Source organism: Mastomys coucha, unplaced genomic scaffold, assembly GCF_008632895.1.
Source record: "Mastomys coucha isolate ucsf_1 unplaced genomic scaffold, UCSF_Mcou_1 pScaffold8, whole genome shotgun sequence".
Lineage (NCBI taxonomy): Eukaryota > Metazoa > Chordata > Mammalia > Rodentia > Muridae > Mastomys > Mastomys coucha.
In genome coordinates, this window is record NW_022196914.1 from 35,534,345 (window position 1) to 35,558,295 (window position 23,951).

The following is a 23,951-nucleotide window of genomic DNA, read 5'->3' on the forward strand; positions in this document are numbered from 1 at the left end:
GGAGAGAGGGAGAGAGGGAGGGAGGGAGGGAGGGAGAGAGGGAGAGAGAGGAATGCTAGTGTTCAGTCCACTTTCTGCAGCCCTTGGAGTGGCGCTGCACACATCTGGGGTGGGCCTTTCTACCAAGGCTAAACTTCTCTAGAAAGACCCTCCCAGACAAACCCACAGGTTTGCCTCCTGGGTGATTCTAAACCCCATTAAGTTGACCATCACGATTAACCATCGCACCACATGTTAGAGAAAACAAGCTGTACTTGTCTCTCTGTGTCTGGCTTATTTTATTTGATGTGAGGATCTCTGTTTCTATTTTCTTCCAAATGATATAATTTTGTGCTTAATTAATGAAGCATCATTTGTTTATATGCCACATTTTTGTGACTGCCAAATTTACACCCCCACCAGCAGTGTATAAGGGTCTCTCCCCTCCCCCATCCTCTTCAGTATTCATTGCTTGCTTTCTTGATTACCATACTGACAAAGAGAAAGATGGAATCTCAGTGTGATTTTAATTGTATTTATGTGATAAGTAATGATGGTGAACACTTTTCATTGTGTTAATATTTATTGGCCACGTGTACCACTTTTCTTTTGGTGTTCAATTCTTTATATATTCTAGATGTTAACTTTTGTCAGATGAACAGATACAGACTTTCTCCAAAGTTTTTTAATTCATGAATTGGGTGCTAAGAGATTGAACTAAAGGTTTTATGTGTGCTAAGCAAGTATTTCTTCAATGACTGACATCCCCAGTTTTTCGAAATTTTAAATTGACTGAAGTCCAACTTACCCATTTTTTCTTTTATGTTTCATACTTTGGATATTTTATCTAAAGATTCATTAGATAATCCTAAAATAATCTAGACTTTTCCCCCGATGTTATACTCTTTCTAGAAATTGTTTTTACTTTCATGTCTTTAGTTCATTTAGTTAGTTGTTTTGTGGTTTTTTTTTTAAAGGTTGTAGGATCTGTGTCTAGATTCATACTTTCACATCTATATGTCCAATTATTTGTCATACTTGTCATATATTATTTGTCATGTATGTCAGTACTATATGTTGAAAAAAATAATGTGTCTCTGTTGAATCTCCACACTTCTCTGCCCACGCTGTATTTGCAGGCCTCTCTCTCTCAGTAATTGGCAATGATCTGTCTGCTTTCCCAGCGCTGGGCAGTTCCAAAAGCCCAACTGCAACAGATCTTGTTTTCTTTCACCACCGAGCATCTTTCCTCGGCTTCTGCCTCTGCAAATGAACTGTAGACCAGGATGCCTGTATCCACAATGAAGTGGGGAGGACCAACATTTTGACAAGACTCAGACTTCTAATCCATAATTATGGAACATCCTAATTTATTGTTTCCATCAAAGTTTATGGCTTTCATAATGCATATCTTGTCACTTTGGGGGAGGGTGATTTATGCATCTGTTTTGTGCTAAGGTATATAGAAGATGTTTTAAATTTCAAGTGCTATAGTTCTTTTGCTGGTATGTAGAAAATCAGTGGACTTTGTGTATGAGTGTTGCATTCTGTAACCTTGCTGCAGTCACTCATCAGTTCCCAAAATCTTGTGAGGTTTTTGTTTGTTTGTTTGTTTATTTTTTGTGTTTGTTTTGGACTTTCTACAATGACAATCATATCATCTGTGACTGACTATCTTGATATCAGCAAACAAGGCCTATAGAAACTTGCCTGTGGCCTGTGGCTTTGCGTGTGTTAGGTAATTTAGTGTATTGTGGCCAAAATATCACATGTGAATAAGTGAATGAAATTCCCTCCTGTAATTTTGATGTGAGTCCATGAGATAAGAAGTTACAGGGTTACAGGAAAAGAATCTGGTCAAGAAGTACACAAGGTGACAGGTGACAGAGTCACAGATGCACAACACAGATACAGGACAGTGAGAACCATAGGAAATCTTGGGGTGTGGTAGTTACCAGAGGAGGCGGCATGCTCTACAGATGGGACCTCTTGCTATAACCCCTCTCCATTGGGCCTTTCTGCTTTACACATTTGATTCGCTTGCCTTGTGTCTTTCTGGGTCCCATTGAGAAGCTGATCCTTCAACTCATAACTGCCTGCTTGGGTCTTCATTGTGCTGCATGTGTCCTTAGTGTAGGAGAGGGCCAGAGTTACAGAGTAAACACACTGCATTCTGCAAACTCTCTTCAGCTAGCACAGGGCTGCTAGCTCAGCAGCTATATTATCTTTCTCTCTTTTGGTTGTCAGCACTAAGACTTCAGCAGTTCTGGGACTGTTTGGAAAGAGGCAGCCTCTGCCACTATTTCCTTGTCTCTACTGACCAAGATGACCAAGTAAGCTCCTAGGACAGAGTGTCAACTGTCCTCCTGTCTAGGTTGATCTTGGAATCTGTCCTGCTGACCAACTCAGATTGTGCTGTCTGCTGTCTTCTATAACACTCCAGGATTGTAGTTACTGTAACTGCAAAATTCTCCACAGCATGTGACAAATACAATTACTTCTCCACTGCCCATGTAGTTTTCTGTTTTGCCTGAAATTATTAGGCACCATTTTTGTTATTGATATAATTTTATTTGTGTGTGTGTGTGTGTGTGTGTGTGTGTGTGTGTGTGTTATAGAAATTTTAAATACCAACCTGGGGTTTCTACCTCACCTTGATCATTCAGTTCCTAGATAAAAGACACACACAACCTTTATTACTTACAGTAAGCCATAATTAGCACAAGAGCTGGGTAGATATCTACCCTCTATGCTATCTACCTTTCTATCGATAACCCTGAGTTATTATTTACTATGTTTCATTGGGGTTACTCAACTCAAATTGGCCAGTCCTCAGGGCCACTTTCTCATGACTCATCTAACCCACAGTGGCTTCTCCCTCTCCCATCATCTCTTCTTTCCTTGTTGTTCTCCTCCAATCCAAAGCCTGGGAATCCTTAACCCTGCCTATGGCTTGTCTGCCTATCTATTGACTGTTGGCGTCTTTATTCACCAATCAAAAATAACTTAGGGACAAGGTCACACAGTGACACAGTGTCACTTGGTTTTACATGCAGACTCACTCATGTCTGGGACAACCAGGTCTTGGGGGTCCAATATTAGCATTAGAATACAAACAGCATCAGACCAACCCACTACATGTGTGCATACCTATGTGTGCAAGTGCATGTGCTCATGCCATAGTATGTGTATGAGAGCCAGAGGACTGTGTTCAGGGGTTAGTGTTCTCTTTCTATCATGTGGGTCTCAAGTATCAAACTCAGTTCACTTGGCTTTGTGGCAAGTGCTTTTACTTGCTGATCATCTTACCAGTGCTATTGGCATCATTTGCTGGTGCTCATCAGGGAATTTTTGCTTAAGCCATATGCTACTGTGCTCTGCCTGAGGCCTGAGGTTGTCTTGTTTTCTTCTTGAGGGATTCGGAGTTTCCTTGCCCAGCTTGGCCTGATCCCTTGACGCTGCCTGTTGATTTAGACTATCTTTGCATCCTCAGCTTTTGTATTGAGTTTCCTCTTCTTAAAGAATTTTCTTCAGATGCTTTTCCCTAGCCTTCTAAGGCTCCGGACTAGGGCCATGGATAGGGAGTAACCTGGTGGTCACTGATGTGCTATAACTTGGCCACTCTGGGGTAGAGAGATGCAAGGTGTAAATAGTTTTGTGTCTAGAGTTTGAGACATTACTTGGCTTCTTTCATGGTTGATTTCTAACCTTGGAAGCCATTGTCAGCATTCTATTTTTTTTTTCTGTTCTTTTCTTTGTTTTATTTATTTATTTTTTAGATATTTTCTTTATTTACATGTAAATTTCTCCTTTCCCAGTTCCCTTCCAAAACACAAACAAACAAACAAAAACAACAAGAACAAACCCCTGTTGCCTCCCCCCTCCCCATGCCTGCCACCCCGCCCTTTCCCACTTATTGGCCCTGGCGTTCCCCTACACTGGGGGATTCCTCCCCACAACATAGGATCAATTCTGTTTAAAACAATGTCTTCATAGCAGGTCTACTTCCTTTATGGACTCATATATTTTCTGCCATTTAGTCTAGCAGCACAGTTCATCAACATATGTATTTTCTTTCTTCTATTTTCTGATAGAATTTCATCTTTCAGCTCTTCTGCTGATTTTTGAAATTACTGTTCTTATGCTGTTAACTTTTAAGAGGTCTCTTTCCTTTCCTCCTCCCATTTGTCTTCCTTCTCCTTCTCTTTCTCTGATGATCCTTCTGCCTGCCTCCCCACCACATGCTAGGATTACAGGCCTGCACCACCACATCCACCCCAAGAAGTGCTGAGTCCCTGCATAAGAACAAATACTCCTTTCTTCAGAGTACTAGTGTCTGACATTTCCCTACAAGTCTAGCCCCTTACTGGCTGAGTATGTATCTCTTGGTATTCCCTGAGATTCTCAGCTAGTTCCTGAGCTGGGCCATGTTCTGGGCATACAAAACCTCATTGGAACCTGAAACAGGGGCATTGTGGTATCTGGAGAGAGACAGAAATAGGGTTGTTAGCTCCCTACTTCTTTTTTGGCCCCAACCTTGGAAATAAAGACAATAAATAAGTCCCCTCTGCCCTTTTGTTTTCTTTGGGCTCAAGAATAAAGTAATGCATCTGCTCTCTGGGGATCCAGTTTTCATCTTCACAACATCCAGAAAAGATGAGATTGTCATCTTACACCAGGAAATGAAGTGCAAAGATAAAACTGCCTGTTAGAAAGTGAACCAACGAGTCCTGGGAACAGAGAGCCCTCAGGTGTGCAGCAACCATGCCCTTCTGGCTCCCCAGATAGAGGCTGTTTGTACCTTGCGGGGGCACCTTGCCCCAGGGAGGTAGGTGTTGGTGGGGGCCCTCAGGAGGCCCCTCTGGGCTCTGAACCATCTGTCTCAGAGAAGCAGCTAGCTGAAGGATGGGCTGTTGGCATAGGGCCTGGCACTAACCCATCAACATTTTCACATACCAATGCCCTGTGTCTCCAAACTCCACCTTCACTGAGGGCCTGTGCTTCTGGGACACTTTATGGCTTTTTTTTTTTTTTAATCTTTGGAGTTCCAACTTATCATCTGCCTGTGATATGTGAACAGCAAAGCTCAATAGTCCTGATGAGTTCCTGCTTTGTGTCCAGGAAGTGAATGGTGACAAAGTCCTGGCTTTGGAGAAAAGTTGTGAGCTCTCAGGTGGTAGTGGCCATAACCACGTGAGTGGGCACAGGCCCAATGAACAGCAGCCTTGGGACACTGCCATACAGTTTATCTGCACAAAAGAAGTCCTCAGAGAAAATGCCTTGCTGGAATTTTTCACATGAAGGTATGAAGGTCAGCAAGATTAACTGGAATTATGCTTGTAAACTCTTTGGAGTTCTTAGTGCATCCACCTGTGTCTCATGCCATGTCTATGTGAAAATCTTTGCTTTAATGAATTTTACATCAATTTGGCCTTTTAACCTTTAGACCCCTGCTTCTCTTGCAGTGGTTTCCAGTGATGTGACAGACTGTTCTTCAAGTTCAAAGCCATGAAAAGGAGGTGGCCCTGGCTTGCCTGGCCTCTGGCATTTTTCATTCCTCGGGGAAGCCCTGGGTGGTGACAGGCCACCTGTTGTTGGCTCTGATGTGAACTCTGCTCCTCCAGTCCTCATGTATATTGGTTTCAGCCATCATATCTGGGATCAGTTACTCTGTCTTTGTGCCACTGTCCATAGCTAGACCCTGGTACTGACTGAATATTGATGTGTCTTGCCCACTGCTTATCCCTAATTTCCAGTCTGGAATGGGGTTCCTTTTTAAACCTGAAGGCCCTGGAGTAAGTCTCACACTATAAAAGGACCTTGAACTTCAGTCTCTATCCAAGATTCCTACCAGGCACCCTGTCAGTCAGTTCTGCCCTTAGGGAGCTGACGGCCAGATAACCAATAGTTTGTGAGGTCCTGGGACAGATGGGACAGGTTTGGAGATCTAGGGGAAAGAGGGTTAGGGACCTCCCTGAGGGCCCTGCTCTGGACTTAAGGGACATGGGAAAAAGTCATTCTGGCCATGTCTCATTGCTGGCTAGGAGCTAGCTGATTCTTCCACTTGCCTTTCTGTTTCTACATTTAAAATATGCAACCTGGTCAGCACTAAAGATTGGAGTCCAGGTCTCCGAGGTCCCCAAAGAACCTGCTTCAGAAAGCGAGGGCTTGCCCACAGTTCTCACTTGATAGCCCAGAATTCCTTCAGTGCCCTCTTTGCCCATCATGATAAATACCAGGGATCTCCTGACAGACTATGGCCTCAGGAAGGGCCTGTTGTAACGGGAATGAGGGCAGAGACTGGAAGCCACAGAGGACCTGTAATTGCAAGTGCCTCCTCTGTGGGTGCATATCACATTGAAGCTATATTAGGAGGGCACAGCCCCACTTTTCTACCATAGACATCTTATTGGGCCAAAGGCCAGTCCATCCTAGATTCCAAGTGTCTGGCTCCTTAGGTTCTCCCTGGTAGCCATTTGCTCAAGTGTTAGAGGAGAAACCGAGACAGTAGAAGGATACTTCCTGGGTGTTGCCTCTGCCCTCAGATGACACCCGTGTGCCTATCACTATCCCTGCCAGCACTATGTCTTCCTGAAATACCCACTGTTCAGGAAGTATAAAAAAAATCATGAAGATCTGGGTGCACCTTGTGTGGAGACTGTCTGTGTCAGAGGTCTGGCCACTACAGGATGTGCTGGCAATGGCCTTTCCTTCAAGTAGCAGGAGGGACTTTGTCCTGCTCATCTGCAGCTTCAACACAGCACTATGTGGTTGTTGATAAACCAAAGGGAAAACAGAATTGCTGAGCATTTGAGATCAGTTAGAATACCATTCCTAGCCTACAAAAGCATGATTTTAAAAGTGTAGTGAGGTAGGAGGGTCCTGAGGACATATGATACAACAGACCCTGTCAAAACACCAACCTCTGAAGATAGATGGTCTCCGAGACAAGAGAGACCAAGCACTGATAGACTTACAAGAGACCCAAGTTTCTTTCCTGTCCTTTGATAGGGTAAAACAAAAAGAAACAGTTATTCATATTGATGATTTTCTCAGTTTTGTTTTTTAACTATTTGAGCTTAATGGTACTATAGAGTGTCATTTTTAAAAATTTACTATTTGAAGTTGGCAGAATTTCTGAACTCTGTGTCTTCCACCAAATTGGGGTCATTTTCTGCTACTATTTTTTTTTCAAAACTCTCTCATTGATTACTTCCCACCTCATTTTAGAGCCCCCTTACACACATACATTAGACCTTTTAATACTTCCCTGAAGATCATGGCATCTTCCTCACTTTAAAAAAGTGTGTTTTGTCTTTGTCCCTCAGATTGTGCCATTTATACCGGCCAAACTGCTAGCTCTTGCACCGTCTCTATGCTGTGAAGTCAGTCTAAATTTTTATTTCAGATATTAGGTTCTTCAGTGCCAGAATTTCCATTTAAATTTTTGTTTGTTTGTTTGTTTTGCAAGGCAGGGTTTTCCTGGGTAGCCTTGGCTGTCCTAGAACTTGATCTGTAGACCAGCTGTGATTGCCTCTGCATCCCAAATGCTGGGATTAAAGGAGTGTGTGCTACCACTTCCTGTTTTTGATAACATATTTTAGGGGTCAAGAAACTGTGGTCCATGGGCCAGATACCTATTTATTTAAATAAAGTTCTATTAGAACAAATCTTCACAGCCTTGCCCTTTTGTTTCCATATAATACAGCAGTGTTTTGCAGAGCGAATCAATTGTATATCCCATAAATCTTGTGATATTACTACTTTTTTTCAGAGAAAAACTGCTAATCTATGTCCTACTCTAATTCCTAGACTGCTCATCTTCTTCAATTAACAATAACATTTTCTTGTAATAGTTTTAACAGCTATGCTAAAGGATGCATTTGATAGTTCCAGTGTTTGCATCTGCATCATTTTGTGGTCCTCATCAGTTGTTCTGTGACTGGTCCTACTTTCCTACTTCTTCATGTCTAGTGACTTTGAACTGTGTAAAAGACATTTTGACTTATATCCTGAAGAAACTGTGTGCTACTATGATCCTCTGGAGATAACTGCTTTCAAAGGTGATGGTCTTACTAGGCAATTGACCTTTGTGTGGACTGAAACTCCAAGTCCTCTCTGTTCTATTGTGACAGATATTTATTTATTCTGTTCTTTTAGCTCTAGTTGACAGCATGGGACCCACTGTACTCCTGTGTGATTCACAGGAAATTACAGGAACTGGCTGAAGGCTAATATTTCTCACTGAGAATATGGGGGTCCCATCTCTGGCTCTTTCCTTCCTGAGATTTGCTGTTCTCTTTTTTAGTAGCTTTTGGATCTTCGTTTCCTCCTTTCTAGCCAGTGGCCTAAAGGTTTCTGATGGGTTTGTCTTGTTGCTCTGCTGTAGCTGGGACCTGTGCTTAGGATTCAGGATGGTGGAGATGTCTCCAGGCTGTTCCCTTATTAGGTTTGAATATCCTTCCGGTTTTGGCCTGTTGTTTGCATATTTCATTCAGAGTTTGTAACTGTTACTTGTGGGTGAATTGGAGCAATAGAAGCTGTCCCAATACCCAATCATTAGATGTGGTTATTAAAATCCTTCTCTCAAGTTTTAAGTTATAGTCAATTGTGAAAACATAAAGAAAACCTGGAAGTGTATGCTTTGTGAGTGATGAACTTCAAGAGTAGCATGACCTCAAATAAGCTGGGGCCTGGTGCCCATGGGAAGATACTTTGGTAAGGAAGAGCAAGGCTACTTAGCTGGCTTCTAACCACACCACAGGCCCAAGCTGTTCCCATGTTATACTTAATAAGCAGTTACCTGTTGCTGTTAAGGCACATATTTGTGCTTAATACCACTAGAAACAACTGCCACATGGTAGGTACCTGCCATGTTGGCAGGCTAGTACCCTGGAGCAATAGAGTAATAAGCAAAGGAAGCAAGTCTTTAAGGAGCTACACTCCAGTCTATCTGAGCAAACTTCCACAAAAATATTAGTTTGAATAGATGTAGAATAGAGGTATATGGTAATGATGATATAAAATAAGCCAAAATAGTAACTTACATAGTTGATAGCCAATGAGGAGAAACCACAAACGCATGAAAGGCTCTGAAACCATCTCTAAGTACAGGCCTAAGATCTTCGTTTCTCACCTGCTAATGACTAAGGCTACAGGTTTCCTGTCTGTCAGGAACAAAGGCTGTGACAGGCCCAGAGACACTTGTCTGCATTGGCCTGGAGCCCTTTTGGGGGCTTCAGGAGAACCTTGCTTCTGTGGCTCACCATGGCTTAGAGCAGAAGGAGCCACTACTTCCCAGGAAACCAGCAGCGATTCATTAATTTAGAAATTAGCAATGTTCGCCTAGGTTTTATAAATGAACAGTGTTTCTTTGACATTTGTAAGGAGCATGGTTAGTCCTGAGTTTTCCAAGTTGTTCAGGCCTAAAGAAGCCCTGGCTCATAGAGGGGCTCCCTGCCTACAACAGGAGAAACCAGGCCTACCCTGACCAGTGTGAATTCTCAGGTACTTGCCTAGTGGGATGTAAACAGGAGGGAGAGTTGGTTAGACTCTAGGTGGACTATAAATATCTTTACCTCTTGCCCTGGATCTATACCTGACATACTTACTGAAATTTCTGCAAAGTGCCCAGTGGGCACAGCTAAGAACAGAAGTAATATTAGGTCAGAACAATGGAGTCTTCTGTGTGTAGGTTAGGCAGCTGGCCTGGACTTGCTGCCTTTTCAGACTCTGGCCCTTTTCTGGTGGTTCACTTAAGGATCTTTTTGTGCCTACTTGTGTCTGAGGTGTACAAGCGTGCTTATGCCATCTATGTGGTTGTCTCTGTGTATCCATGTGAGCACAGGAAACTGCACATGCACGTCTGAGCTCATGTCTGACCCTGACCTGCTCTGCTGCACAAGCAGGGGGTCCATGTATCAGGCGCTTCCCTTCTTTCCTCTGGGCAGGTTTTCACTGCTCGGTCCAGTTGCTCTGTTAGACAGAGTTTAATTCTCCAAGGCTTGTACCTGTTAAAGTAAAACCAAGGGATTTACTGTGCTGCTGCATTTGGAAGGACTCAGCTAAATCTGCCTGTCACCTTGAAAGATCCTTGGCAGTGGAGCCGACTGTGGGCTTGACCAAGGCCTGTCCCCAGCTGCATTCCTATGGTGTGAGGGGGTCAGGGTGAGCTGGTGTCTCCCCGAGAAGTGCCTGCTCTTTCTGGTGACTAGTCCCAACGTGTCTGCTTATGAACGCTTGGACCTTTTACTTCAGTCGGAGTTTGTAATTATAACTAAAGCATTTGCTGTCTGTTGTCACCATCAGATGGTTGTACCATTTTGTGCTTAATTAGCTGTGACTGTGAGTCTCAGCAATGAGTTACCTGTGGGCGGGGGTGTCCGTATCTCACATGCCCTCTAGAATATCCTCAGCCGACACACAGGATTGGGGCCCCATTCTGTCCACACTGGTTTCCTAGTTCCTAGAATATTTTATTTGTTCTCCAAAGAGACCCTCTCCCTGTTTCCTGCTATTAGTGGCTCTTGTTTCCATGGAGTTTGCTTTCGTTTTGGCTTTGGAAGTTACACAACTAAGCCAAACCCTAGCAGAACACATTCTAATAAATTCTGGAGCACTGTGTGCCCTGGGACAACAAATGCAACAAGGAGTGTGTTCTTTCTGTGTTAAGGCTTCAGACATTCTCTGCAGCTGTTCTGGTCAGCTTTTCATCATTATAAAAAATGTCTGAGATGATCAACTTACAAGGATGAAAAAAAAAAAAAAACCCAACAACTTATTTGGGTTTATGGCTTTGGAGGTTCCAGGCCATGGCAACACTTCGTGACAGGATCATGTGGTCAAGCAAACCCTCTAACTTCATGGCTAGGGGCATAAAGAAACAAAGGAGGAGTTAGAGAAATGGCTTAGGGGGGTGAGCAGTACTTACTGCTCTTGTAGAGGACTCAAATTCCATTTCCAGCACCCACATCTGGTGGCTTGCCAACTCCTGTAACCTCAGTTCCAGGGCATTCGGTATCTTCTAACCTCTATGAGGGCACACATTAAATCACATGCAGCTACACACATACACATAAAGAAATACATCTTTAAAAAGAAAGGAAAAAAAAAGCTAAGGAGAGAAGGATGTCATAAACTCCCTCCAGGCCAGATAATCTAACTCTCTAGGACTCTCCCTAGCACTACCGTCTACAAGCTCTACAACAGCACCATCCAGGGAGTCAGACTTTCAGAGTATAGCCTTTGAGGATGTTTAGGATGTAAATCACAGCACAGCTTTTGTAGCCTATAGGGTACACTTTCCATAACAGACTAGTGGACCTGAGAATTTCAGTGTACACATAAGGCCTGTTTCTTATGTCACAGCCACCCAGCCCCTGTCCTCTGCAGGTGTATGAGCTGGGAGTCAGCTCCCCACTGTGGGGAGGAAATTCTCCTTCCATGCTGCACCAACAACTCCATATCTCCAAGGCTGGGGCTTCCAGGCAACTTAAGGACCAGTCATACATAGATGAAGAGCACTGTGAGGAACCACTGAAAACTCCTCCTTAGGCTCCTCAGGTCCTCCTGCCTTGTTTCCTCGAGCCACAGCGCAGTGGCTGCAGCACCTACTTTCCAGAGGGGAGGGGTGTACCAGATGATGGGTCTATCTGTGATATGGTCAGAAGGTACAGGAAGGAAGAAAGGCCTGGTGTGTAGTGTACATTTCACCACAGTAACCTGCAACCTAGATTGGCATCCTTAAAGCAGAAAGATCACAGCAGAAATCACCCAGCACCTTGGAAGAAGCTGGCCCAGACCCACCATAATTCATGCTTGGGCCATTCCTGTGTGTGAATGTCTCCTGACACACACCAGACCTTTGTGGCCAACTACAGGTCTTCACCCTTCCAGCATCAGGAAGCAGGGACTACTTACTGTAGGATTGTTATACAGCAGCTGGCTTACGAATTTATAGAATGCCCATTATGCTCTAATTGCTGAGCTACTAACAAATTGCTACTTAAAGTCAATTGAACCTCTAGCTTAAGTAGCTAATTACAATGCAGATTGCTGCTCAGGAATTAGTCATAGGGACACACAAGAGCCGGCACAGACCAGGCTGCTCTGGGCTATGCCAAGTAGGTCCCATGGGCCCCAATCCAGCAGGTATTCCCTCACTGAGTGAGGATGATTCAGCCTATAACAGATGGTCAGTTGCTAACTCAGGGCCACTGAGGCTCAGGGCCAGGTCTCTTTGAGGTTTTCTCCCTGTGGTCATGGCAAAACTCCCAGCTACCAAAGACTGGGGAGTAGGGGAGTCATCCAGCCCAGAAGAACACTCAGACCCTAGAAGGGGTGGCTAAGGTCACTGGGAAAGCTGTTTTAAGTTGGACAGTAACACAATGCATGAAGATTGCTCAGGGGTAACTAGTGACACCATGAGCCAGAAAAGGGTCCAGACCCAGGGAGACAAATAAACCTCCAGATTAAACCAGAGATACAGGGTCAGAGTGCAGATTCCAGAGCCTAGAGTTCATTGCCAGACATAATAATCTGGACAGGATTTTCAGAGCTTTCAAAATGGTGCATGAGCTTACCAACAGTAGGCCTGAGAAATAAATAAGAACAGCAAGAAGCTGTGAGAGCTTCCTATGAGATGGAAAGCTTGAGACTTAACAATGAAAGTAAAATGATCAGAGGGAGAAGCACACAGAGGAGGAAACCTGGGAGTGTCCAAGTGTAGATGCCTGCTGCTCCATTTCAGACCATTATAAGAACACTGCTAGAACCTCACTATACCAGGCCATGGGGAACGATCAAAGCGTGCAGAACCAGCCATCTGCTCTGGAGTTTAGGAAGCTCCCTGGAAATAGAAGGAACAAAAACCACAGGCTGAAAGTGGGATATTCATGTTAGTATCTGTCCTGAGGTCATTCTTAAGGATGAAATGTGCCTTTTACAGCAAACTTGTGGTACTAAAAATAAAATAATCAGAGCAGGATTGCCTGAGCCCTTCCTGAAGCACAAGGAGCAATGTCCACTCAAGGTTACATTGGCATGCTGTGGCCAATCAAAGATGGCTGTGGGCAGTCAAGGAAGAAATCAGAATTTTACAGCTTAGTTTATGACAAGGATTAACACCCCAGTGAAGAAGCCATCAAATTCTGCAAACAGCATCTCACAGACAAGCACAGAAGTATCTTAAACATGAAAAGATATCCAGTACCCACAAACAGTAAAAAGAAATTGGGGTCAGTCCTCAGTGAGATATTGGACTATGGAGTATGCCAGGGACAGTGGCACTCTTCCAGGGGACACTTCCGACCTAAGAATATGTAGCCCTTCACTCTTCTGGCTTCTTTCATGTGTGGTAATGTATGTTTAAGGTTGGTCATCAAAAAGATGACAAAGGACAGAGGCAGTCTTCATCCCATCCACCCCACACGTAGAAGGATGTTCTGAGAAAATGAAGAGGTCATTTTCCTGGGATTTTTCAGGGTCCACTTCTGAGGAAGAGCAGCTGATCTGAGTCTAGCCTGTCTTCCATGTACGTAGAGTCCAGTTGTTGAGATCTTATAGTTACCAGTAACCACACAGAAGGGATTAGCTGATAGTGTCTAAAGGGCAGGCTTGCCTTGTTGTTCCAGAGATAAGAATGGCTCTTGTACCTTCCCTAGTCTTGACTGTCAAAGGGAACTCCACAGAGGTGAGGTATTTTTGGTCTCTGCTGTAGAGAGAAGGTGTAGGAAAAGACCAAAGTCCTGAGCAAAAAGCAACCTCACAGCTTGGGTGTGATCAAAGCTCAGAGGTTTTTCTGGAAGGTCCTTTTTCACGGCTTTTCAGAGACACACACTCCAGAGACCCAAAGGGCACAGGGCGCCAACTTTCAGACTGAGACTCTGAATAGGGCATAGCAGGAATGAAACCCCCAACTGGAGCCATCTCAGGGTGTGGAGAAAGGCCAGATAAGCACAAGGACTCTGTGGCTGCCACATAGCTTCCTGGAAGCCTGGCACATGGGTCTTGTGGGTCTGAGGACTGAGCCAAGGTAAGGCATGTCTTCCACCCTTTAGAAAGAAATTGAACCACAACCAGAACACATGGGTGCTACAATCATGGAACAACTGCTGTAAATCTTTGGGGACTCAAGGGCTTCGGACATTTCTGAACACAGCCTCTGTAGTTGAAACCCACTGTTTGTAGTCATTGGGAAGAATGGGAAGCAGGAATCTTATCTTGACTCAGAGAAGTGGGATGCCAAGGCTTGGGCTCTTAGACTTCCTCTGGCATTACAATCTTTACCCAGGGTCCACAAGAACTCAGCACAACTCCTTTGGGTCTAAAAATGCAGAACCCTAGGATTGTTTAGGATCTGTTGAGTCTGGGGTCTCAAGTTGTGATTCTTGGACTGCCCATGCCCATACCCATAAGGTTCAGGGAAAGGATGCAAGTGTTCTGGGTGGGGCTGGTGATGCCATACATATTTGTCCTCAGCTCCCTGTGGGTAACCAATATTTAGGATCTTCTCATCCACATCATGGTCTCTCCCTGGAGTAGAGACAGCACCCATAAGAGAATGTATTGTAAACCCCAGCAACACCAAACCTTCCAGATATTTTCTGGTGGCCCTGGTACCTCCAAAGACTGTGCAGGGCCCTGAGGAATCAAGAAAGTACCCTTGGCAACCCTCCTTCAGTAGCTTAACTCATTCTGAGTTGGTACCTTCTCTGACATATTTGTCCCAGGCACCCAACGTGGCCTGGAAGTTACGTCATATTTGTGGTCTTGCTAGGCCTTTAGTATTACAGGGCGAGCCTCACAGCTAACTCTACCTGATACCAGCAGAAACTCTCAGAGGAAAGAAGAGAAACTTGGTTCAAGTTTATCAACTTGATGTGCTGGGATAGGAAAATCATCTGTAGGGCACAGGCAGGCAGTCCCTCCAATCCTTAGAGCATAACCTATCTCTCTGTGCCAGCTAAAACCTGACCCTTCCTGGAGCTCAGAGTCTAGACTGGGACTATAGGTGGTGACAAAATAGTCTCTGCTATGCTGATAATTTCTGGTGGAATGTTAGAAGGTTGACAACTGTGAGATGCCAAACTGATCGGATACTTGGTTCTCTCCAACTTGCAAAGGCCTAGGCACCCCCTATGCCATCCAGGACTGTCATGGTTAAGGACAGTAGCAACCTCCACCCCTTGGGTGGAGGAGCCTACCTAATCCCTGCAACCCCTGCAATTACCTGTGGAGAAACTAGCCAGGGAGCCCTGTCAAGGCTATCCAGGTCAGAAGGGTGTGTCCAGAAGCCTCCTGCAGGCCCCACTATCATCCGCCCCACCAGAAAATGCTGATTCTGAGATCAGCCTACTGTGGATTACCATACCACCCTGGCCCTGAGAGAGATCGTGGATGTTTGTCAGTGGGGGGCTGCAGGGTGGGGATAACACACACCTCCTTTTTTAAATTTCAGAGATATCATCAACGTAACAGCTCTGTTGAATGAATTTGATTGTATAAAAACATTGCTTAAGCCAAAGGAGGCAGCCCAGTCTGTCAGCATTCCAATCGTGTTAAAATCAGGCTTAGCATAGGAATTCTGATCACCTTACTTTTGAGTCCAAATCAGACACAAAATCCATGGCCAAATGGCTGTCCTCTGTAGGGCAGAGCTGAGCACCTGTCAAGGTGCTTAGCAGAGTTGGTGATGGCTGAGGAGCCTGAGGGGCTTGAGGAGGGTAGGCAAAGGATTCCTGTTAGCTTGAATATCAGGAAGCCAACTAGTTTTTGCCTGGGGTTCTGGAGACCTTTGCTGTATTAGCTCCTTCTCCTAGATGGCTGCGACCCCAAAGGGGAAATATGAGGAGTATTAGTGTCCTAAAGGTAACTGCAATGGAACAGTCCAGGAACAGACAGGACAAATTGGAGGGCATCCACCTGGGGGGCAAGGTATGTCTCAACTTAGGCCACTTCCACTCAATTGCTATGTAACTTCCACTTGTGGGGTCATCAAAGAGTGAGAGTTTCTGTCATTCAGTGCCTATACTTTATCACCTCTGTGTGAACATGGAGATTCTATAAGGTAAAGACATTGGCTTTGTGTGGCCAAGTTCTATCCAGCTCTTAGCCTTGGCTCTGTCTGTGTGTCCCAGCTTTGGGTGGGAACTGCTCATCTCTAGAGGGACCTGGTTATTATCAACATTGCTCTTGTCCACCATTAACTGTGGGTGGCTGGGGAAACAGAAGGATCATTATCCCAGGTACCTAGGAAGAGGTCCATCTAGTGCAATGGATCTCCACCTTCCTAATGCCAAGACCCTTGAAGACCGCTCCTCGTGTTATGGTGGCCCCCAATTATAAAATTATTTTTGTTATTACTTCATAACTCTAATTATGTTACTGAAAATATATGTTTTTTTGATAGTCTTTGGGGGATTGTGACCCACAGATTGAGAACTGCTGATAGCAGCTTCTACAGTGGGGGGTCTTCAGAACCCCGGGTGGAAACTAGTTGGCTTTATGATATTCAAGCTTGCAAGATACCAGTGACCACTCTGATCTCACGGGGCGGGGGTTCTTGCTGGGGGTGGTCCTGGCCCCCTAACTCCTCCCATTCCTCTGGTGGACCTTGTCTCCAGATCGTTTTGACACTGTGTTCCTTTATGGGCCCTGATCTGCCTGACCCTCTTTCCTTCCCACAGTCTTTCACCTGTCCCACAAGGTCACCAGTATCGTCCCCGAGAGTGCTCTACTCATTGTTCTGGGCCTGGTGCTGGGCGGCATCGTCTGGGCAGCTGACCACATCGCCTCCTTCACACTCACACCCACGCTCTTCTTCTTCTACCTGCTGCCCCCTATTGTGTTGGACGCTGGATACTTCATGCCCAATCGACTCTTCTTTGGCAACCTGGGCACCATTCTGCTATATGCTGTCATTGGCACTATATGGAATGCAGCCACCACAGGATTGTCTCTCTATGGTGTCTTCCTCAGTGGCTTGATGGGTAAGTCTATACATTGCCCTCTGGGTGAGTTTAAGTCACTTTGTTTAGTCAAGGTAATGATTCAGATATGGAAGGGTTGGGGCTGAGGATGACGGGCAGTGTCTCTGTGGACAACTTAAGTAAATAGCCTGGTATGTGTAAAAAGGTTCAATCTATAATTAGCTTCCTTGGGACATCTGTAGGCTAAGGCTTTTGTGTCACGTTCAGAACAGATTTGTGACCACACAGATCAGCAGGGTGTGTAGGTGTACATAGGCAGCTGTTCTAACTCTTATCATAGTTGCCAGAATGGTGTGAACCAGCTGTTCAACTCCCATGGGAGAAGAAGATGAAAGTGAAATGTTTCTAGTCTCATGATGAATTACAGAGTTGAGCACCTCAAAGTCTTGAGTGGTTTGGTGCTGTTTCTGCTCACATACGCTAGCAATTACTTCACATAACCTTTGTTACCTCCCAGGAACACCTAACCCTTTTGTCTTTAGGTAGGGTTTCTATTGCTGTGAAGAGACACCATGACCAAGACAACTCTTATAAAGAAAAACATTAAATTGAGGCTGGCTTACAGTTTCAGAGGTGCAGCTCATTATTATCATGGTGGAAAGCATGGCAGCATTCAGGCAGATATGGTACTGGAAGAGTTGAGAGTTCTACATCTTGATCAAATGGCAGTTAGGAAGGGCTCTGTTCGACACTGGGCAGAGCTTGAGGGCCAGGAGCACTCAGAGCCCACCTACACAGTGACACACTTCCTCCAACAAGACCACACCTCCTAATAGTGCCACTCTCAATCACCAGGCATTCAAACATATGAATTTATAGGGCCAAACCTATTTAAACCACCACATTCCACACCCTGGCCTCTATAAGCTTGTTCAAACATATGAGTGTATGGGGGCCATACTTAGCCATAACATAATGCAATATACATTTAGTACAATTTCAAAAGCCCTGTAGTCTGTCACAGTCTCAACAATATTTAAAAGCCCAAAATCCAAAATCTATTTTGAGATTCATACAATCTCTTAACTGTAATCCCCTGTAAAATCAAGATAAAAAAGCAGATGACAGGGACTGGCGAGATTGCTCAGTGGGTAAGAGCACTGACTGCTCTTCCAAAGGTCATGAGTCCAAATCCCAGCAACCACATGGTAGCTCACAACCACCCATAATGAGATCTGACGCCCTCTTCTGGTGCATCTGAAGTCAGCTATAGTGTACTTATGTATATTAATAAATAAATTTAAAAAAATAGATGACATAGTTCCAACATCACAGGATATGTCTTACCATTGCAAAATGTCATAGCGAGGAAATACTGGACTAAAGCAAGATTGAAAACCAGCTGGCAAACTCCAAACTCTGTATCTCCATGTCTAATGTCAAAGTGCTTTTCAGATCTCCAAATCCTTTCATCTTTGTTGACTGCAACAAACTGTTTTTTTTTTTTTTTTTTTTTTTTTTTTTTTTAATCATGAGCTGGTTCCACTCTTGTTAGCTGTTTTCCTCAGCAGATAGCCCAGGGCTCTGGCATCTCGAACATCTTGGGGTCTCCAAGACAACTTCAGTGTTACAGCTTCTTGTTCCAATGTCTGGGATCCACATATGATTTTTTGAGCTCCCCCAAAGGGCTTGGGTCAAATCTCCAGCTCTACCCTCTGTAGCACTCTAGGCTCTGGTTGACTCCACCCCACTGCTGCTGCTGTTCTTGGTGATCATCCCATGGTCCTGGTATCTTTAATACACTGGGGTCTTCTGCTGCAATTAGGCTTCACCAGTAGCCTCTCAGAAGCTCTCTTCATGGTGCCAAGCCTCAACTCCTTTGCATGACCCCTTCAGTCCTGGGATGTTAACTGCAACTGAGGCTGCCCCTTCACCAGTGGCCTTTCCTGGCCTCTCACAGTGCCAAGCCTCAGCTGCTCTCCATGTCCCCTTCAAAACCATTACCATCTGGGTGAATCTTATTATTACCAAGTCTAGCTGCCAGCATGGTGTCTATCTCTGGAACACAGCTTCTTTGTGCTCTCAGAAAACGTTTCCCAGAAGATTTCACCTCAGTGATGCTGGCCTCTTCTTAATCACTGCTAATTTCTTAGCTCCAGCCAACCATCATCAATTATCCCACTAACCCCTTCTACTCTTGACTCTAAACCCAGAGCCATGTGACTGAAGAAGCTGAGTTCTTCTGTTTGCTGGGGCTGGAACATGGCCCCCTTATCCTATTACATCAGCAGCAGCTTTCTATTTTTGATAATTTCCTTCATTTTTTAAGCTTGGCTGTCCTGGAACTTGCTCTATAGACTGACTTTGTCATGCCTCTGTCTCCTGAGTGCTGGGGTTAAAGGGATAGACAACCATGCTTGGACTTTTCCACAAGGTCTTTATAATTTGCGGGTTGTAGTTTATCCCAGATACAGCCAATCTGACAACCAAGAATGACCATCACAATCTGAATCTTTGTCCAGCTGGGAGACAGCAGGTGATGCCTAAACAGATGTGAGTAGATGCTTACAGGAGGACTCAGAGTCAGGACTTTCCCTTTGGAACACTTACGAAGTGAATGAGGCCCTTGAAATCCTGGAGACCAAGGGGAAACAGGAAACAGTACAACCAGGAATTATCAACTACTTGGGAGCTTATTATTTTAAGGAGATCCCCTTTAGTCCCTGCTGTTCTGCATCACTAGATAAAGATCTCAATGGTGAAGGCTTGCCTGGCTTCAAAACGAAAGGCATCCTGCTCTAGGGTAGGTACTACAGGTCACATTGGTGTTGCCGTAAGGTGATTGGGACATATCTAAAATGGCTGGGCCTAGAGAGATCTCTTGAGAAATGGAATGGGGACTTCTGGATCTAATACCCACAGCTCTCCAAGGGGCATACTGGACCTCATTTGACGGCCCTGTCAACCACAAAATTTCAGCAAGTGATATTCCTGGAGTTATTTTTAGGGGACATGGAGAACCCTGGAACAGGCTGACTAATGGTGTAAGCATAGGACTTTAAACACAGTCCACTGAACCTTAGCAAATATGCTTACACATGGTTGTCACATTCTAGAATATTTTAGTCTCCAGAAACATCTAGGCCCACTGTCCTACTATGCCACAGCCATGAAGAATTGTTATACCATAGTGTCTTTTAATAACCAGTATTGCTTTACAAAATCACTGCCTGCTATTAGGGATACTTTCCCATGATAGATATGGGATGTTGGCTTATGCTCCACCTTTGAGACCTAGCTGGTCAAGGCTGACCAGAAAGATCATTCTCATCCAATGAGCTCTCTTTTCTATGTTACTTTGGCTGCTGGTATAGCCACATTTGCCTAGGCAGTGGTCAGTCTCTGTAGGCAGTAGTTCAAGGCTGGGGATCACCCTTACTAGGAGGGCTAGCTAAATCTCAGGCCAATGCATGTACACTGTTTAGGCCAGAAAGTCAGGCCCGATTCAGTGGACTATACATCTTCTGTAATCCAGCTTGGTTTGGGAATGCACTTTGGGACTGTAAAGATTCTAGACCAAGAGGCTGGCTCTGCTAAGGCATTTCAAGGCTATCCCAGAAGGTAGTTTACTCTAGAAAGCTTGTCAGGGCTTATATGGTGTGGCAGTTTAGTGTGTGGTCCACTTCTAAATGGAGACTTCGGAGAACTCTGGTACTGGCTGGAGGCAGCAGAGTTTAGTAATCACAGACACATGGGGCTCAAGTCACTACAAAGACCATCCTGTCCTGTGCCCTCTACTTCCTGGGGGCACATTGGCTACCTGAAATTCTTACTTCCTAATGCTCACTCCTTGGCCTCAAGGGATGGCAAGTTCTACCCCAGCTCAGAAAAGAGAAGGAAGCACCACATGGGGGGACTGTGTAGTCTTACATATTCTGGGGTGTCTGGCTGTGAGCTCCAGTCTCTGAGATCCTCTTTGTCACTGGGTAGCACTGGGAAGAGTTGTGCCTAGCTTTTCTTCCGGATGCCTCTGATCTTCCAGGGACCTGGAAGATGTGAGATTTGGAGAGGAGGAGACAGGTGGCTAGCCCATGTCCCATGGTCTACATCTCTTGCAGGTGAGCTGAAGATTGGACTCTTGGATTTCCTGCTGTTTGGTAGCCTCATTGCAGCTGTGGACCCAGTGGCTGTGCTGGCTGTGTTTGAGGAAGTCCATGTCAATGAAGTCCTGTTCATCATTGTTTTTGGGGAGTCACTGCTGAATGATGCAGTGACTGTGGTGAGTAATGGTGGGGTCCCTGGGGTAACTACAGAACATTTCACTTGCATGGAGGTTTTAGGATACCTTGGCAAGTGGCCATTAACAATATGCCTCAGATAAGCTAGAAAGAGGGCCACTATCTGTACATGACCTCCTTTTAAGCCATGTTTGTAATGTAAGATGTCCAACTCCTGTAGGGTATGTCTACCACATGTTCCTTTTTATTAGTACAGCAGCCTTGAAGTATGGGTTGGGGGTTGGGGAGACACAGGCTTTGACCTTCTTCTGGCTCCCTCACTCAGCTTCATCCAGTTTCTCTGTTTTACAATCTTAGACCCATTCATTACCACCTTTGGCAGTGATGCTGCCCTGCTGAAATCTTCATATCCATGTCTCCCAGAACTTTGAACCCACACTTTATACTGCCCACTATTTCCAAAGAAACAAACAGATAAATAAACAAACAACAAAGTCCTACAGGAATTGCACGAATCCGCTGGGCCCACCAAAACAAAATACTTCAGATGCCTGTGGCTTAAACAGTGAGAGTTTCTTGTCTCAATGCTGAAAGCTGAAGACTGAGAACCAAGCATGGCCACTGGCTCTGCAGGCCCTTTTCCTTAGCCCACAGATCCTACCAAACAGCTTTATTCTGGGGTCTTGAGGTCAGGACTCATCATGTAAGTGGAGGGAACACATTCAACTTCTCTCTGATGGCTCCTCAGACTCACCCAGTGGAGTAGGCATAAGGTCTCCACAAAGATGAAATTGCAGTCATCCTGGCAGGGAGAAGCAGGTACACGAAACATGAGCACTGCTGCTGCTTTAGGGCAGCTCTGAGGAAATTTCAAAACCTGTCCCCAGATGGACTACAGGTCTGTGGGAGGGGATGAGGATTAACTGGTAAGAATGAGGCCCAAGCCCTCAGCTGACACCTGAGGAAGTGTGTTTGGTTTCTTCCGCCCTCTGAAATTGCCTGTGGTTCCTAAGAAATCCCCAAGGTCTTATGCTCCCTTGGAGTGTAGTAGAGCTGCAGGGTGCCTTGTATCAGATTTCTGTGTGTAGAAGACTCTTTGGACCCATTTGAGACCTAGTCTGAAACTCAGCCTTCCTGAGCCACAGTGGCCCTGAGGATTTCCCTGTGTATGTTAGTGGGGTGAGCTTCCTGTGGACCAAAGCTTTCCTCGTGCCCTCGTGGTTTATGCCTTTCCCATCTTCTTCCTCATAATGAAGAGCAACCCTTGCCGATGGCTCAGTGCTCACCATGGCTGTGTCCCAAACAGTCTGCACAGCTGCTTCACTGTTTCTTGAACTTGTCTACAAGAATATAGAACAAGACTTATTTAGAGATTGTACCTGTTTTCCTGGCTCTGGGACACTCACTTGTTTGCACATCCCATTTGCTATTTCTGATGGTCCTTTCCTGTTGACAACTGCCAACTCGTGCCAACTTTACAAGTGTTTTTAGCCGCTTTGGGTGTCAACTCTGGGGCCCAAATCTAGAAAAGAGGGGGTGCTTGACAGGGAGGGGTCAGTGTGGATGCAGGGCTGACCAGATGTGTTCCTGTCTTCTGTACCCTTAGGTCTTGTACAATGTTTTTGAGTCTTTTGTGACTCTGGGTGGTGATGCAGTGACTGGCGTGGATTGTGTGAAAGGCATAGGTATGTACTGGGAGCGTTCCTATCTGGCTTGTCTTAGGTCTAGTGGTCAAAGAGCACAGAGGCTTGTCTCCTCTCTCGAATGGAATCCCTGGGGCTCCTGCTATCCTGGGGTCTCCAGCTTATATTCTGGTTACTTGCCACGCTGGAGTTCCTTTCCCAGAATATCACACAAACACTGAAGGCCCTGGGGGATCCTGTTTGTTCTCCTGAGAAGGGATATGGACAACCAACCCAGGTTTCCCTAGACAAGGCCAGATGGACAGTATATAAGGACACAGGGTTCAGACCTTGCTACTGACTCAGCCCCGCAGGGATGTCAAGCCAATGCCCTCTACCAGTCCCCTGTATACCATACCTTTGTCCTCTATCTCCTGCACGAAACTTGGAGACCAGACACTCTATCCATAGAGAACAGAGCTGCCTCCTTTCCTAAACTTTCAGCATTGCTGTGCGCAGTTGCCGGGAGCCTTCCATGAGGAATGAGTGGCCAACCTGGCCAGCTTCACTTATATCACCAACCACAAAGGACCATTCATTCCTTTCTCTCACAGTGTCCTTCTTCGTGGTGAGCCTGGGGGGCACTCTGGTGGGTGTTATCTTCGCCTTCCTGCTGTCCTTGGTGACTCGCTTCACCAAGCATGTGCGTATCATCGAGCCTGCCTTCGTCTTTGTCATTTCCTACCTGTCCTATCTGACCTCGGAGATGCTGTCCTTGTCAGCCATCCTGGCGTAAGTCCCCCTCAAGAAACAACCCTCTGCTGTTAGCTGGGCTGAGTAGGTGGCTTTCTAGATGGTGATGTGCCAGACATCCCCTGCATTCAAACTCTGGCAGAAGGTGCCACTGTGAGCAAAAGGTATCTTGGGCTCTTTGCCATCATCCTGGTGAAAGGGCTGTGGGGGTGAGCCTGGTCCCTGCCCACTGATCCCTGGTGAAGGGGCTATGGGACTGAGCCTGGTCCCTGCCCACTGATCCCTGGTGAAGGGGCTGTGGTGCTGAGCCTGGTCCCTGCCCACTGATCCCTGGTGAAGGGGCTGTGGGGCTGAGCCTGGTCCCTGCCCACTGATCCCTGGTGAAGGGGCTGTGGGGGTGAGCCTGGGGCTGAGCCTGGTCCCTGCCCACT

At 45.5% G+C, this 23,951-nt stretch overlaps 1 protein-coding gene across 3 annotated transcripts in view; it reads left to right on the top strand.

The window, feature by feature from the left end:
* Positions 1-23,951, top strand: part of Slc9a3 (solute carrier family 9 member A3) — a 48,960-nt gene that overhangs the window by 13,429 nt on the left and 11,580 nt on the right. For 2 of the 3 annotated variants that reach the window (XM_031359866.1, XM_031359867.1), the window contains exons 2-5: positions 16,665-16,967; positions 21,026-21,186; positions 22,752-22,830; positions 23,382-23,559. In XM_031359866.1, coding sequence (XP_031215726.1) covers positions 16,665-16,967; positions 21,026-21,186; positions 22,752-22,830; positions 23,382-23,559 — 721 coding nt within the window. The remainder of the gene's footprint in view (positions 1-16,664; positions 16,968-21,025; positions 21,187-22,751; positions 22,831-23,381; positions 23,560-23,951) is intronic. The other variant, XM_031359868.1, reaches the window with a different exon arrangement.